Source organism: Sapajus apella, unplaced genomic scaffold (assembly GCF_009761245.1).
Source record: "Sapajus apella isolate SASKATOON/1434 unplaced genomic scaffold, GSC_monkey_1.0 scaffold45, whole genome shotgun sequence".
In the NCBI taxonomy this organism is placed as follows: domain Eukaryota; kingdom Metazoa; phylum Chordata; class Mammalia; order Primates; family Cebidae; genus Sapajus; species Sapajus apella.
In genome coordinates this window covers 19290511-19308477 of record NW_022436985.1, presented here as the reverse complement: position 1 = coordinate 19308477, position 17967 = coordinate 19290511, and the positions used below count along the sequence as shown (strand labels likewise).

The window sequence follows — 17967 nt, the reverse complement described above, 5'->3', positions numbered from 1 at the left end:
TTTTCTATTACAAGCAACAGAAAATGAACTAAGACATTCTCACTTAAAAATAAAAATATATAAAATATAAAGTAAAATAAGGTTACGTTTTGCAATTATTTCTTAACTTAGATTACAGGGACCTCAGAGAATCCTGAATCCACTAAAATTAATGAAAAAGTTTGTATGCTTGTCACCAAATCCCCAGTAATTAAGGGTCATCTGTCCCTATTTTTAAAGATCCAGAGAGGAGACTGAACTTAAAGAAGCAGTGACAATAATTTTGACACTTGTCTGAATGACCAGAACCATAAAACCTTCATTCACATATGGATAATGCCATCTCACCTTCAGTAGGGCTGTTTTTGGACATCTCCAAGACATGGAGTATACCTTATAAAATTTAACCATATCTTTCAGATCTGTCTCAAGGAAAAGACAAATCTAAAATTTGAATAGAGTAATTATTACAAGTCACTGAGCAGTGCTCAACTTTGCTTATGCAAGATTCTTGCTGGCTTGTTACTAATTCCAGAAGAAAGAGAGGGACGAAACCAGTTTCTCATAACCAACACATAGGCAAGTTTATCACGCATTTAAAATAGTTGACAGTACAGTTTTCTTAAAGACCACACAGATAAACACCTTGATGAGTCAGTGATGCAGATATTCCCCCCAAAACTGGCATTTAGGGAAAAGATAGGGTATTCAGTTATGGAAAAGTGGAAATAAGCATCAAAGTTCAGGCAATTCTTCTCTCACATTTCCTTCAGGGATGAGTGTTCACTTGGATGTCAAAAAGTCCAGGGAAATAAAATCTTAAGGTCACTGTTTTGTTGACTATTTGTGGTATTGTGTATCATGACCAGGTAAAAATGGACCTGCTTACTTCCAAAATGATGCCATTAGAGACATTGGTATGAGTATTGTATGTCCTTTTAAAAAATATTCTTTTTTAAAAAAGTTATTATTTTTATTTTTTTATTATACTTTAAGTTCTGGGGTACATGTGCAGAACATGGGGGTTTGTTACATAGGTATACCTGTGCTTGCTGCATCCAACCCCCTGTCATCTACACATTAGGTATTTCTCCTAATGTTAGCCCTCTCCAATCCCCCAACTCCATGCTATCATTCCCCTAACTCCCCCATTCCCAACAGGCCCTGGTGTGTGATGTTCTCCTTCCTGTGTCCATTGGTTCTCATTGTTCAACTCCCACTTATGAGTGAGAACATGCAGTGTTTGGTTTTCTGTTCTTGTGTCAGTTTGCTGAGAATGATAGTTTCCAGCTTCATCCATGTCCCTGCAAAGGACATAAACTCATCCTTTTTTGTGGTTGTGTAGTATTTCATGGTATATATGTGTTACATTTTCTTTATTCAGTCTGTCTTTGATGGGCATTTGGGTTGGTTCCAAGTCTTTGCTATTGTGAACAATGCTGTAATAAACACACATGTACATGTGTCTTTATAGTTGAATATCTTATAATCCTTTGGGTATATACCCAGTAATGGGATTGCTGAGTCAAATGGTATTTCTAGTTCTAGATCCTTAAGGAATTACCACACTATCTTCTACAATGGTTGAACTAATTTACACACCCACCAATGGTGTAAAAGCATTCCTATTTCTCCATATCCTTCCAGTATCTGTTGTCTCCTGATTTTTTAATGATCACTATTCTCACTGGTGTGAGATGGTATCTCAATGTGGCTTTGATTTGCATTTCTCTAATGACAGTGATACTGAGCTTTTTTTTTAATATGTCTGTTGGCTGCATAAATGTCTTCTTTTGAGAAGTGTCTGTTCATATCCTTTGCCCACTTTTTGATGGGGTTGTTTGTTTTTTTCTTGTAAATTTATTTAAGTTATTTGTAGATTCTGGTTATTAGCCCTTTGTCAGATGGGTAGATTGGTTCCTCTTCAGATCATATAAATCTTTTGCCTTTTACTAAAAATATTCTTTTCTAATGAGACACAGACATGCCATTTCTTAAAAAGTACATGAAAGAACAGATTTATCCAGAACATTAAGGGAATGAATTGAATCAAGAAATATTTCCATAAACAAAAGCCTATACCAGTAGCATCTAAGGGTACAGATTTTGTATTACCTTCTTTTCCACTAACATATATCAAGATCACCTTTGTTGTGAAAGTAGTCTCTTAGAATCATTTTGTTATTATGGTTATCTTTTTTCTTATCCATAGAAAAGAAAGTTCACAGCATCTTGCTTGCTTATTTTATTCATTTGTAAACATCTCTTCAAAGTGTTAAAGTAATGTAAAAAAGTTTCTAGCTACATATTTGTGGAAATGCCTGAAGATGACCAGACTGCAAATGGATTTGTGTGTGTGTGTGTGTGTGTGTGTGTGTGTGTGTGTGTCTGTGTGTGTGTGTTTATTCTTCCTAGTTTCGGACGGAGAACACACAAGTCCGGAGATGGTCCTCACCATTCACTTGCTTCCCAGTGATCAGCAACTACCAGTGTTCCAGGTCACAGCTCCTCGGCTGGAGGTCAGCCCAGGAGGCAGCACTTCTGTAGGTAAGAACTGGGAGCCTGATAGAAACATGGCTTTGGAAATGGGACCAGATCGCTGCCCTTCTTCAAGCCTCCTGATGGTTGCCAAAAAAAAGCAAATTCCTCTTTCAGAAGTTGCCTGCGTTCTCACCTGTATCCTTTCTCCTGCCCATTTCCATGCAAACAGAAGCCACACAGAGAGAAGGAAATGAAGTTTCAGAGGCCAGTGCCCAGTGATGGAACACAACACAGAATTTTTTTTCTAAGAGTTTGCTTTGTTGCCATCACTGAAGTATAAAGTAACAGAGAAACAAGGAGAACGTAGAGGGGAGTGGGATTTCAATGATGTCTCTTGTTTCTATTTAGAAAGTGAAGAGTAGTAGGAGAAATGACAGGTCACAAGAACCTTCAGAAGTTTGAGTTGGCCCTGTTATTTTGTATATAATTATATGTACTAATTAATGTATAGAAATTTATTGTTTTATCAAGAACATTTTACTAATAAACAGTAGGTATTGTGATTTTTGTTAGGTGTGTTCTACAGATCCTTATCCAGTTTCTACATATGGGTTTTTGCCTGAAATCCGTTATTATCAAACTTGCAAATAAGCTGCGTGTACAGAGACGACTGTCACTTTAACCCAACACCTCACCTTTGTGTTCATTGCCCAATTTGGCTTTGTGTAGCTTTAGGAAAATAAGGGATGAAACAATGAAATGCCCAACAGATTTTCAGCATTTTCAGGAAGGAAATTAACCCAACTGGTCAGGGATAACCTACCTATGGGCTTCCTCTGTGCATGCTCTCATTTGTATGGAAGAAAAAAGGTGTTCTAAATTCAGAACTACCTTATGTGAACTTTTGGAAGAACCTACTTGCAGTTTGGAAATTGACTGTATTACCTGTTTTCACTCTTCTGTGCCTGATTAGAATGAAGCAGTGCTTTCTGCTAACAATCAGATTACCCACAATGTGACTCCTAGCCTGGCCTGTGGCTTTAATAGATACAGAGTCTACCATCTTTAATGTACCCTTTCTCTCTCCCCACACTTCCTTCTCCTGCTGCAGGACTTGAGGTGGTAGTAAGAGATGCGGAGACAGCGCCCGAAGAACTCTTCTTTGAGCTTCGGAGACGTCCACAGCATGGTGTGCTCCTGAAGCACACAGCTGAGTTCCACAGGCCAATGGCCACAGGTAGCTACACACTCTGTCACTGACCTGCTTGGAAGAATTTTTGCTCTACAGTCATTTTTATGTGTCTCAGATAAGAGCAAAGTATCTTTGCAATATAGATGATGAGGAGCTATTTCATTTTGTGTATAGTTTCATTGGCTTTGATATATGAGACTTCTTCCTGTTCCCACTTCCACCTCTGCCCCACACCTGCTCCTGGCCCTACCTTGAACACTGTGAAGCTGGTTCCTTAAACTATAGGTGAAATTGGATGATTTCTGAAACTTGGAGTAAATGCGTTCAAAATGACACCATATGAGGGATCAGCTGCTTCTTTCCTAGCTCTGTTCGTGGAGATAAATCTGTCTTAATTTGATATGTGAATCTTCACAATATTTTTAGCACTGTGACTCTGATAGTGTTAACTACATCTATCTTCATCTATTAAAAAAAGGAACACAGTTTTTGAAGTATTATCTATGTGATGTAACAGTATGGTAATGTGATTGGCTTTCCAAAGTAATTCTTATTGTGCTTCCTCTGATTATAAAAAATAATGTATGTTCATTATTTAGAAGGTACAGAAAAACACAAAGAACACAAGTAAATCTAATTTTTAATGGTCAGCCCTTATATATTGAAGTCAATATTATGCTTTTCAAAGTTCTCACCTCTGGATGCTATATCTTCTTCCAACAATCTCTACTTTCTCAGAACCTTTATATGATTCCTTTTAGAGATACAGTAATGTATCCTTCTGTATATTACTGGTGGGCTAATCTTTGTCATTGATAGTAGATGGAATTTTAAAGACCAACCAGTAAGCATTTGGGAGTCACAAAGGTAGACTTAAAATTTACTGAACTTAAGAAATGTCATTAGAATAGATTTGAAACATTCCAAGGAGTTACTTTAGGAACGTAACAATCATTGTCTAGTTTCTCTAACATTGCATTTAATCTGTATGTGTGCAGTTAAATATAAAATCTAAAGGTGTTGGTAAAAAGTAAGTTTTATTACCTATTTATAGGCATAATGCCACTAGCACCAATAAAATACAGCAACAACACAGTGTTGAGACCGAAGACTTAGACAAGGAATACAGAGAATGAGCAAATTCTTCAATCTCATTACATAGCACTAATTATTAGAACTAATAATCTATCAAAACATAGAGTTGAATATAATATCCAAGAAGAGCAATTTCACAACTGTGTTCTGTGAAATCATTAGGCTCACTGCACTAACAGACATTTCTCATGAAAAGGGTTCCGTGGCAAGCTTGAGAAGCTTTAATATTTACATACTAATATGAATCCTGCAGTATAAAAATATTTTAAATTTTATTTATTCACATTTTCCCCAAAGGTATGTGAACTTGAAACTTTTTTTATGTAACACCTATCAAATTTATCGTGGATTAGTACTCCAGACTGCACAGTTTAGGTTTCTAACTTCAAGTATGTTTTTTCATTTTTAATTTTAAAAACTTCAAATAATGCAGACTTCTTAAAGGTTTATCAAGCATAATTTATTTTCTTAAGTTTTTCAAAAAATTTTCTGTATCAAGGTAAGATTCCAAAAGAGCTGTCATAAAGAAAAGAGGCTTATCCTTTATTTTTCTAGAACTAGAAGTAATGACTGGCTATTTAGAGGCAGATTTTAGTTCAGTATGGTTAAGAACTTAAAAACAAACCTAAAGCTATCTCCAGTGGAATTAGCTACCTTGGAAAACAATGAGCCTCCCACCTTGAAAGTATTAAAGGAGACAGCAATTACCCTTTCTCAAGGGTGGTGTAAAGGGAATCCTATATTAGGTGAGTGGTTGGATTAGCTTATAACTCCCTAAGTTTATGATCCAATATGAACCTTAAAATCCTGAAAACAAAGGTGCTATATCAATGAAAAGCATTATTCCCAGAGGCAACTAGTTTGCAATTTGTTTTATTCTTGGAAGGTGACACTTTCACCTATAAGGATATTGAGAAAAATGCTCTGCAGTATATACATGATGGTTCCTCTTCCTGGGAAGACAGCATGGAGATCTCAGTCACAGATGGCCTCACGGTGACAATGCTGGAAGTGCAAGTAGAGGTGTCACTATCAGAAGACCAAGGGCCTCGACTGGCTGCTGGCTCCTCTCTGAGCATTACTGTTGCTAGTAAAAGAACAGCCATAATCACTAGGTCACACCTTGCTTACGTGGTAAGTTCTTACATTTGTTCTATTTGTTTTCCACCACTCTTCTTATGAGACAGACTGGACAGTGATGCCACGGCTGAATATTTGGGGCAGCAGGTATATGGTCACAAAAGAACTTTTTCTCAGCTACTCTTAGGAGTAGTTACACTGTTTATCCTGCTTCTCCTAGTGTCTCATGAGCAGAGAAGTGAATGGGCAAAATTTTGATGGAAACACAATGAGTATGTGTAGGGATGGATGATTGTCAACAGGAAAGGGGCCCAGTGTCATAAAAGCCCGAGTCCCCATTGTTTAAACTCCATCCATTATATTCCAATGGGAAGTTTAAGAAAAAAACATTTTAGCGCTTCTGTGGTCAATGACTAGTAGGTAATGATGTTTCATGGCCCCTGAGAGAAATCCCACTTGCCATCAGTTTCTGTCTCAGGTCTAGTCTAGATGGAATGCTGAAAAATCCCTGGGGCAGTGCCTCTCTGTCAGATTTCCCAGCCAGATCACTGACTCACCCTCCTTCTCATGCCCCACAAGAAGCAGTGTAGTTAGGGGGCCAAGGAGAGGATCAAGGACTCGGGCTTGTTTCCCTTTCTGGCCCTAGCTTTATAAGTGATCCTGAGTAATTAAACTCATCTTCTTCCTTTGATTCTACCTTAGGAGCTAAGGATAATGAAGATAATTAATTTTATTTTGCAGTTACGTATGTTGTAAGCAGATATGTGCTCTCTATGTAAACATAATAATGACTAGTTTTTACAATGCCTTGAAAGGAAGAATGATTATCTGAATGCTAATCATATTGATTTTTTCCTTTACTAATCTTAAAGTTCCAACTAATGGCCTAGACTTTTATTTTTTTTAATGCCATATACTTTTAAGTAACCCTTTTCTGGGCTGAAGACTCTCAGTATAAAATCTAGTCCTGAATAGCAGCATGTAAGATAAAGCACTGGTCTGGGAACAATTGCTTTTACACAGATTTTTCCCTCAAACTGTCCTTTCTTCAATTATAGGAAACTGCATTCCACCCTAATTCTTCTCACAGGTCTACTATAATTTCAGAACAGCTTTGATTTTGTTTTTTGTTTTTAATTGACAGGTGATTTTTACCATGAGTTATGGTCTTTTGAATCTTATAAAATTTGTGAATTCATAAAAATGTATGAATTCATATTTAATCACTAGATCACCAAGGCTTGAAAAATGTTTCACAGTCCAAAATAGCGCTCCAGGAGCAGTTCCTGCCCATTAACTGCATATTATAAGCTGCATATCAAAATGCAAGCCCATTGGCAACTGAACGTGTATTTTCAGAAATTGATTGAATGTGAATTGACCCACCAGAGCAGAAAAACTCCAAAAGAACTATTCTAGCCTGCTGAAAGCATAGCGTACATTTTAAAGACTTAGGTAGGTTATACACTAACTTTCTCTGAGGATTGTAGAAGAATTTTGTACTCAGATTCATGGAAAAACTTTTCCAGATATGCAGAGTTAGAAGGCTTTCAGTGAACACCTAGAAGGACTGGAAAGCCATCCAAAATCCTCATCACAAATGGGGCAGAGTATAAAGGCTTAGGAACAGATGGATCTGTTCTTAGTTTAAGTGTTATTAACTGGAAGAGAGTGATACAACATTGGAGGAGACAAAAAGGAAAAAGTTGGATTTTGTGTGATTTACTTCTTAGCGGTGGTTTTATATACACAGTTTGCTATGCATTGCAAGTAAACAAGTAGGAAAAGAACAGTATGGGTTCTGGAGTTGCAATTGGTTGGATTTTAATCCAAGCCCACCACTTACTAGCATTGTGACCCTTAGCAAGTTATTTAAACTCTCTAGGCCTCAGTTTTCTCATATGTAATGTGGGGAGGATAGAATTAATCTTAAAAAGGTAATAGCATTTCTATGCACCAGCCAAAAAAATTATTCAAAATATGATTCTGTGTATAATAACATTACATATTACATACATAAGAGTAAATGTAACAAAAGATATGTGACTTCTAGGGAAATTGATGCTATGACTATGTAGAAAAGAATCTCTTGACAAAAAGTATTAGAAAAAAGGGGAATTTATCAATGGGCCAAATATAAAATCAACAGACAGCAATAGCATTTCTATACATAAGCAAAGAAAAAAGAAAGCCAGTAAATGTAACTAAAAAGATCTTACCGTAATAGCACTAAGAAAAAAAGATGTCTCTTGGTATAATCCTAACAAAAACCAGTCAGTATTTCTACATGGAAAATTATAACACTTACTTGACAGACATTTTAAAAGTATTAAATAAATGAAGAGACATGTCATATTCATGAGTAATAACATTTAATATTGAAAAGGCATCAGTTCCCTTGCCAAATGATCTTTCAATTCAATTCAGTCCCAATCAAAAGCCTAATGAACATTTTTTGGATCTTAATAAGTCAATTCTAAAATATGTAAGAAAGATTACCAGACTGTACAACATGGCAAGACCCTGCCTATACAAAAATACAAAAATTATCCAGGCATGGTAGCTCATGCCTGTACTCCCAGCTACTTGGGGGCTGAGGTGGGAGGATGAGCCTGGGAGGTTGAGGCTGCTTTGAGCCTTGATGGTACCACTACACTCTGCATTCGCTCCAGGGTGGATGACAGAGTAAATCCCCGTCTCAGAAACAAACAAAAACAAACAATAAACTTTCTGACAAAGAATAGTAGGAGAGCAAGGGGACTTACCTTACCAGATACCAACATGTATTAAATAGACAGCTCATTTAAAATAGTGTAGCAGAGGAATATATTAGAGAATCCAAAAACAGACTCGCACGTGGAACTCTAATATAAAACAGAGATGGCACAGTGGCTCATGCCTGTAATCCCAGCATTTTGAGATGCTGAGGCGTGTAGCTCATTTGAAGTTAGGAGTTTGAGATCAGCCTGGCCAACATGGTGAAACCCTATCTCTACTAAAAATACAAAAATTAGCCCAGGGTGGTAGTATGCAACTGTAATCCCAGTATTCAGGATGCTGGGGCATGAGACTCACTTGAACCCAAAAGGTGGAGGTTGCAGTAAGCCAAGATCACTAGATCACACCACTGCACTCCAGCCTGGGCAACAGAGTGAGACTCTGTTTCAATAAAAAAAAAAAAAAAAAAAAAAAAAATCCCCAAAAACCAGAGATAGCAAGCCAGAGCAGTAGAAATAGGAGACACTCTTTAAAACATGGATCTGCACAAAATGATTATATGTATGTCAAAAAATGAATTTGTACACTGCCTCACACCCTATGCAGATATTAACTCCAGACAGATCAAAAACTGGAACGCCTTAAGTAAAATTGTACAAATCTTTGTAGGATATAAGTGATTATTTTTTATGCTACTGAGGAAGGGCAAAATTTCTTAAGCCAGAAACAAAAAGTTCTAACTATAAAAGATTGGTAAATTTGACTATATTAAAAAGGAAATTTATGTTCATCAAAACACACCATAAAGGCAGCAAACAGGCCAGTTACAAATGGGAAAAGGTATTTGCAAAATATATAACGAAGAATAACAAAAGAAATAAAACATTCCTGCAGATCAAGAAGAAAAAGATAATCAAATAGAAAAATAAGCATAAGACATGAATAGGAATTCCACAGAAGAGGAACCTGGATGATCAATAAACATATGAAGAGACATTCATCTTCATTAATGATCAGGGAAAGCATATTAAAATCATATACCATTTTATATCAAGTGTGGGGAAGGCAGTGGATCCACTGGATGTTCTTTACTTTGCTGGTGGGAGTGTAAACTTTTGGGAAAGAATTTGGCATTGCCATTTGAAGATAAATATTCATATACCTTAACCACTCTATTCCTAGATTACTACCCAAGAGAAGCTTTCACATACACAGCAAAGAACTGGTGCAAGAATGTTCATAGCACTACTGTTTGTAACAGTGAAAATATTGAAACAAACCAAATGCCCACCACAAGATAATGGATAACTTATGGTCTACTAACTTGACAGAATATTAGCAAACCTCAAAACAGATGAATTATAGCAACGTCCAACAATATGGATGGAACTTAGCAGTCTAATATTAAGTAAACAAATAAATAAATTGCAAAAGAGTAAAGTCAACTTCATATTTCTAAGTTAAAAAAACTGAAAATATATATTCTGTAGTAATATATCAAGCTATTTTTAAAAATTCAAGAAAGTAAGAAACACGATTCAGGGTGATAGGATGCCCAGAGACAGGAAGAAGGACCTCATACATAAATGTTAGTTATTCTCAAAGCTTTAGTCCTTGTGTCGAATGATGGGTTCATTGATGTAAAAAATAAAAAAAGAAAAATAATGAATTATACAAAGGGTATAAGAAGGTCTTTGAGCAGAAAAGTTGCATAAGAACAAGGCCTATATCCTTAAGCATTTTTATATCCCCAATACCTAGGATATCTTAAAATAGTGATTTCTTTAAATCATGACAGTACTTTCAGGAAAAGAATCTAGCTGATTTCTCATTTTTTCAAATTAGCCATCATGTGATATTTGAAATATATAGTAAGATATGCCTGCCATGAAATAAGCAGTGTTTTGGTCAAATTTGTGTGAAATTTAGAAGTTATCTATTCTAACTAGGAACCAGGAGCTCTGTCCCTGTAGTTTATCAGCAATTCAGAAGACAATACCTTAAAACTCTCAGCTCTCTTTTTAAAAATCTCTCTCAGGGGGAATGCGCAGTAATATTAGGAAGCAGTCTTTTGGAGCCTACATACTGTATTTGATAACCCATGTGGAGAAACTTTAAAAGAACATAAATTTAGGGAAAACTTTCTGAGAAGTCTTGCAGCTTCAATGAATTAGAGATTCCTTTCTTGCTAGTGTCAAGTGATATGAGGAAATCTGGAAAATTCACTGATCTTGAATTGAGACTCTGAACTGCTAACTTTAAAAGGTCCCTGGGGACAGAAATGAGAACAGACTGAAACCTGTTGACTCCCACCCTCTTGGCATCTGTGTTCACATTCCTGATCCCATACCTCAACTAACTGTACAACATAGCATGAAAATTTGCTTTTGAAAGTACAAGTGACCATGCAACATTAATTTTCATTGTTGCTGTGGTAAAGCGTAGAGTGCCCCCATTTTCACAATCAACAGCTCTAAAAATGAATGACTCAGGGAAACTTTATAAGAAGATGTTGCCTGCCTCCCAGATATTTCCAAAAACATCCCTGAAGAAAGAGAAAATTGTTCATTAAGACATTGTTATTGTCCATGTTGGAACAGAGAAAGTTCTTTTTATTTCTCAACAAACAATGTAGAAGGAAAGAGAAATGGTCTTTGTTAAGATTAGGCATCTCGGGAAGTGAACATTCATAGATTCAGTGCAGATAAAATGAAATCCATAAGACTTCAGCCATTCTTTAGTTAATCCAAAATTTTATCATATTGAATATTACTTAAAGCGAGCCATTGGCTAAGCTAAATTACTTTTTTTCTGTTTTATGGAATTTTAACATTGTATTATATATTATAAAGAAAATGTGCCTGTTTCTTAAAAGCAAACCATCCTTAGAAACTAGAGAAAAATCCTACATCTGTGTTTACAGAATGATGACTTATAGCTGATCAAGTTTTATTTTTTACAAAATGCTTATAATAAAAACAAAATCTTGTATGGCTTTTATGGTATTGATAACAATAAGGCATCTCATTGTTTTATGCCACATACCTAAAGTGCATGTCCCTTCTCTTACCTTGAGCTACTCTTAGAAAAAGATGTTATCAAAGAAGAATTTGGGGGAGAATGAACACTAGGATTTTTTGTTGTAGTTTGAAGTAATGTTGCTTTATGACAAATGGAAAGAGACTTTTCCATGTAGCAGAGAGAGAAACACCCGTAGATCTTTAGCTACTGGAAGTGTTTATTCCTGCAAATGTGCATTCATGTCCTGCCTTATATTTACCTGATTAGGATGATTCTTCCCCCGACCCAGAGATCTGGATTCGGTTAAATTATCTGCCCACATATGGTACTCTTTTAAGAATCTCAGGATCTGAGGTGGAAGAACTCTCAGAAGTTTCCAATTTCACAATGGAAGACATCAACAACAAGAAAATCAGGTACATAATCACTTTGTATTGTTTGACAGATTCTTTAAAAATTGTATGAAAATATTTCAGCAACTGGTTGTAGCTCTGTTGAAAGAATATATTGCTTTGGCCCCATTTTTAAACAAAGATGTAGCCATCTTACCTGGCTTGTCATTGTGCCTTATTTGTTTGATTCTTTTTGGCTTTTTATAGATACTCGGCTGTGTTTGAAACGGATGGTCATCTGGTTACTGATAGCTTCTATTTCTCTGTCTCTGACATGGACCACAACCATCTGGACAATCAGATGTTTACCATCACGATCACTCCTGCTGAAGATCCACCTCCAGTCATTGCTTTTGCTGACCTTATCACGGTAAACAATTCTTACATCAGTAAACAGTAAGTACTATAGAGAGCTGGAATCCGTAGAAATATCAATGCAGGATTTCTGCCTAAATTGCTGCCAAGTATTTCCCCGAAAATATCCAGGCAGCGGCATCAAAATATACATGGTTTTCAATCATGAGGTTTTATTAAGTTTGAAAATAAATATGCAAAACATCAAATCATTATATCTACATTTTTTAGTCAACAAATATTTATGTGCCAGCCACCATGCTAGCTGTTGTTAGTATTGGAAATAAAAATGGAAAAAGAATATATATTTGAGGAGTTTATAATCTAATTTTGGCAGTATGGACAATGCCCCTGAATCACTCCTTAAATCAAGTCGGTGCTTAGCACTGTGAACAATATTGAGAGTTCCTTTCTGGGCAGAGCAATACAAATGCATTCTGATCATTCAGTACCCAGACATGAATTCAAATGCCAGTTCTGTCACTTATCAGCTGAGTGACCTTGTACCATACACTTAATCTTTCTTTGCCTCAGTTTCTTGTCTTTTTAAATTTTTATTTATTTTACATTTTGTTTCCTTGTCTTTTTAATTTTATATATATATATTTTTAAGAGAGGAAGTGTCACTATGTTGCTCAGGCTGAGCTTGAACTCTTGGGCTCAAGCAATCCTCCCATTTCAGCCTCCCTAGTAAGTGAGACTATGGACCTGTAGTCCCATACCTGGCTCCTGTCTTTAAAATATTATCATTTTCTACTACATAAAGAATTTCTCTAATGATTAATAAAATTGTATGGAAACCCCCTAGCACAGTACCCAGTTCATGGTAAGGAGTCCACAAAAGTTAATTCACTTTCCTCCCTGCTCTACGGACATACCATTATGCCAGAAGCTCAGGAGTTTTTCTGGTTTTGTTGAGCAACTGAAAATTCATAAAACTGAGTTATTTCTAAGTGGTTCTGATATTCCTCCCATTTTTCCATTTTTACACCTTGGGGAAGCCATTTGGACTGTCCGCATTCCCAAAGTCAGAGTGACCTTCCCCTTTGTAATCTTCCTGCAGTTAGCTAAGAGTTGTTCAGGAGAAATGGCTTGACCATCTCCAGCAGGCTAGTGAAAAACACCAGGCTCAGGTTGCAGGGTTAGCATACAAAATAGAGCCCTAAAGGAAAAATTTAGTTTGAGCAACTGCTTTTACTTATAGTGATTTATTTTCTTCCTTGACATTAAGATAAGCACTAGCTTTCAGATATGGTGAACCTTTCTTGCTACACACCTATAAATATATAATATAAGAGAATAAATGGGACTTTTATTCTGGATGAGAATGCCTATAGGACACAGTCACCCTCACAGTTTCTCTGCAGAACTGGATTGATCATTCTCTAGCTGTGGGCTTTTGAATGTTGATGCGGAAGGAAGGTGGCCATTCTGGCAAGCAGCTGAAGTGAGGCGGGTGATTAGAATGGGCCAGAGCTGCTTTATAACCAGGTCCATCACTGAATGAAGTACAGCTTTGAAGGGAGATACAGAAGTCATCATGTCTGAGTGTAGCATTGAGAGGCACTGAAAGATTGCCTGGCTTCAGCAGCATACACATTCCTCATCTCGTCTGTAGAGGGTCTGCCTCCTCAAAGAAGTGGAACTAGTGCTGGAAGGTCACCCGAGCAGTACTTTGCAATCCAGCTCTTTTTTAACTGTGTTTATGTGAAATTACCAAGGACTATCTATGTTCTTTTCTTCCTTAGGTTGACGAGGGAGGGAGAGCCCCACTCTCATTTCACCATTTCTTTGCTACTGATGATGATGACAACTTCCAGGGAGATGCCGTCATTAAACTAAGTGCTCTGCCCAAATATGGCTGCATCGAGAACACAGGAACAGGTACCGCTTCCTGTAGAACTGTTCAGGACCTTGAGAGAAGGGAGGTTAGAGGGAGGAGGACCTTGGTTCGAACGAAACATGGAGATGGAGAACTACAGAGTAGAACCATTTCGAAGAAATGGAAGGAAAGTTTCATTAATTCAACAAAAATTTACTGAGCATTTGTTGTGTGCTGGGCACTTACTTAAGCACTAGGGATATACCAATAAACAAAACAGACAAACCCCTCCCTTCACAGTGCCTTCAATCCTGGTGGGGTGGGGGAGACAAATAAAACCTAATAAATGAGAAGATTGTATAAGATGTTAGAAGGTGAATAAATGCTATGGAAAAAATAGAGCAGAGGAAGGGGATTTGGAATGCCAGCAATGGAGCAGAAGGGCTTGTGGATTACACTCAGAACTGAGTGTCCAGGAGATAAAAATTCCTGTGCTTTTATTGTGAGGCAGCTGCAGTTTAGCTGAACCATAGCTTCTGTCTCAGCTCCTTCTACAGACATAACATGAATTGAAATGCAAGCTTGTCTATCTGTGACACCCTCTTCCACAGCCCTCCCCTCCACCATCTGCCCTGGGCCCTCTGGTGGTTATCACAGAGATGGAGAGGCAAGAAGGCATGTACTGTCCACAGGTCCTCTGAGACCTGCTGTGACTGGCAGTTGAGACAGCTCCCGGCAGGTTGCTGTGCTGCTTTCCCCGCACAAAGCTGCCTGAGAGCCAGCGCTGGGCTCTAATTGGCATGCAGCTAGCAGCTCCCATGGAGAAGCCACTGACTGCAGGTGTCTGGGGCCAGCATGGGGCCTGGGATTTGAGCCTGGTTACCAGAAACTCATTTAGCAGTGGTTGTGTTTTCTTATACAAGTCTTGGGTCTTTTTCCCCCCTTGCCTTTCAATGTGTGCCTCAGATCTGTTTATTGCAGAATTAGGTTTATTTCAACAAATGTTTGTGCTAGATTCAGTGGATGTAAAGATAAGACACAGACTCATGTGCCTCGAGTGAGAGACAGATAGGAAGACTGATAAATTACAATAAATGAAAAATGCTGGGACAGGGAAAGGAACAAAGCGCTGAGAGAGTAAGTAGGACGAAGCAATGGCTTTTTCCTGGAAGTAAAAAAGTCTGAGGAAGTGGCATTTGAGTTGGAACCGGAAAGCCTAGTGGGAATAGTGCTGGACAGAGGGAAAGTGGCATTTCCTGCAGAAGGAAGCACATAGGCAAAGGTGAGAAACAATGAAAGGATATCTACCCCAACCACACCTTCTCGCCATGTGGTTTCTTATTAAGCCTTCTGAACACGGTTTTATATCTACCTGAAATGCACGGAGGTGCAAGTCAAATTTCTGGCAAGCTTCAACCTCTCTAAATAGTGGTTCTCAAACTTTAAGGTGCAATAGAATCACCTCGAGGGTTGAATCTGCTGTGAAACAGTTTCCTGGGGAGGCAACCTGAGTTTCTGTTTTAGGAGGTTGGTGTGGGCCTGTGAATTTTCATTTCTCACTAGCTCACAGGTATTGCCATTGCTGCTGGCCCAAGAACCACACTTAGAGAACTGCTGCTCTACAATAATATTGATATAAATGTGAAAGGAACAAATAAGCAATTAAGAGGGCAAAATAATTGCCACAAGGTATATTAACTAAAGACCCCATCCCTTGCCCCATGGGAGAGGCTCCTCTGCCTCTGTTTAGAGCTGAGTCTGTCTTATGTATAGGAAACTAGCCGCTGGTCACAGTGGCTCAAGCCTGTCATTTCAGCACTTTGGGATACCGAGGTGGGAGGACTGCTTGAGCCCAGGTATTTGAGACCAATCTGGGCAACACAGCAAGACCTCATCTCTACTAAAAAAGAATAAAAATTTAAAAATTAGCTTGACATGGTGGCTCATGCCTTTAGTCTCAGCTACTCGGGGTGCTGAGGCAGAATGATCAGTTGAGCCCAGGAATTTGAGGCTGTGGTGAGCTATGATCACGCCACTACACTCCAGCCTGGGTGGCAGAGGGAGACCCTGCCTCAAAAAAGAAAAGAAACTAGCTACCTAAATTTAGAACCTAGCTGATCAGAAAAACATCTTTTTAAAAACTGTTGAAAGAAGCAGCTTTTACATTTCACCAAGAAAAGAAAGAGAATAATTATTTTGTTAGATATGAAATCTAATGGCATGGAGTCTGAATTCATTCAGGACTGGCACAAAACAAGACAGGACCTACCTGGATTCCCTCTGGGTATTGCTGTGTTCCAGTGCTATGCGGTAATGGATGTTCACAATGAGCGCCTGCGTGCTTCAACACCTATTTAATTTGCACATCATATGTTCTGTTTAAGAAATCAGGTAGCACATTAATAAGAAAGATTTATGTTAGAAATGGAAGTTACAGTTTTTTAAATGGAAAGGATTGGAGCTTAAAAGTTCAGTGACAGATTCACTTGTTGAACAGTTTGTTCTTCAATGATTTAAAATAAGACATTATTATACTTGTGTATATTTATAGGCATCATTTACTTTACTTAGGCTTTTTGTTTTTTTGAGACAGGGTCTCGCTCTGTCACCCAGGCTGGAGTGCAGTGGCATGATCACGACTCACTGTGTAGCCTCAACCTCCCAGCCTCGAGTAATTCTCCTACCTCAGCCTCCTAAGTACCTGGGACTAGAGGCATGCACCATCAGGCCCGGCAAATTTTGGGGGAGTATTTTTGTAGAAACAGGGTCTTGCTATGTTGCCTGGTCTGGTTTTGAAGTCCTGGGCTCAAGCAATCCTCCTGCCTTGGCCTCCAAAGTGTTGGGGTTACAGACATGAACCACTGTGCCCAGTCACTACTTAGGCTATTTTTGACACAAATAAAGACACCACTCCCCTGTTTAAAGTGATAAATGGAAGGAAAAATTAAAAATTGGAAGGAATATTAGCCGTTCCTTCTGGAAACCCTGAACTATATGTCCTATTGATTATTGGGTCACTGGCCACTTGGACCTCACTCAGCCTCTAGTGCCTAGAGGAATAAAAGCTGAGGGGTAAAATTTAAGAAAATTTATATCATTAAAAAAAATATTGTGTAGAGGTCTTCTTTCAAATGAATTCTAATAAATGTGACACTGTCTAGAATTCAGGAAGTAAATAGCCTTTTAATTTATGATCTGATTTTTGCAAAGGGTCATGGAGAAGGGAAGAGGAAAGCCTCTTGCCTTCAGATCTCTAGCTGCACTATTCTGTGTTGATGTATATCCAGGGAATGTTTGAAGACATAGGGGTTTTCTTTTTCACCTCTCTCTAGATTAACATTATAGTGACAATTTCAAATGAATCAATTAGACTCAAACTAAAATCAAATAAAAGACAAGACATCTATCCTTTAGATATTGCTTACTCTTCCCCTGGGCCTTTTGCAGTGTTTGGGGCTGGGATGAGAGGAGTAACGTGAGCCAGCATTTTCTGTGGAGCTCTGAATGGTAACTGGGCATCTCAGTACCTGAATGGTGGTACACAAGCACCTCAGTGCCTGAATCCTACCTGAACGTCATAGTATCTGAATGGTACCTGAGCTCTGAACGGTTCCAGAGCTTCACAGTAGCCCTGGTGCACTAACCCAGGGGCTGGGCTCTGACCCATGCAGAGGTTCCCTTAAGAAACTGGGAGGTCCAATGGAAACATGCTGCAGATGTTTCTTAGATAAAAAGATATACAGTTAACATTTTCTTATGTAGTGAAAGAGGGTTCCTCATGCAGGATATGCCAGATAGAATGGTTTTGAAACTGGCTGGAGCTTAAGGTAAAA

At 38.0% G+C, this 17967-nt stretch overlaps 1 protein-coding gene across 3 annotated transcripts in view; it reads left to right on the top strand.

Annotated features, from left to right (window-relative positions):
* FRAS1 (Fraser extracellular matrix complex subunit 1) overlaps positions 1-17967 on the top strand; it is a 464791-nt gene that overhangs the window by 347640 nt on the left and 99184 nt on the right. For all 3 annotated transcript variants that reach the window (XM_032239833.1, XM_032239834.1, XM_032239832.1), the window contains exons 36-41: positions 2395-2526; positions 3572-3697; positions 5634-5881; positions 11834-11982; positions 12166-12328; positions 14061-14196. In XM_032239833.1, coding sequence (XP_032095724.1) covers positions 2395-2526; positions 3572-3697; positions 5634-5881; positions 11834-11982; positions 12166-12328; positions 14061-14196 — 954 coding nt within the window. The remainder of the gene's footprint in view (positions 1-2394; positions 2527-3571; positions 3698-5633; positions 5882-11833; positions 11983-12165; positions 12329-14060; positions 14197-17967) is intronic.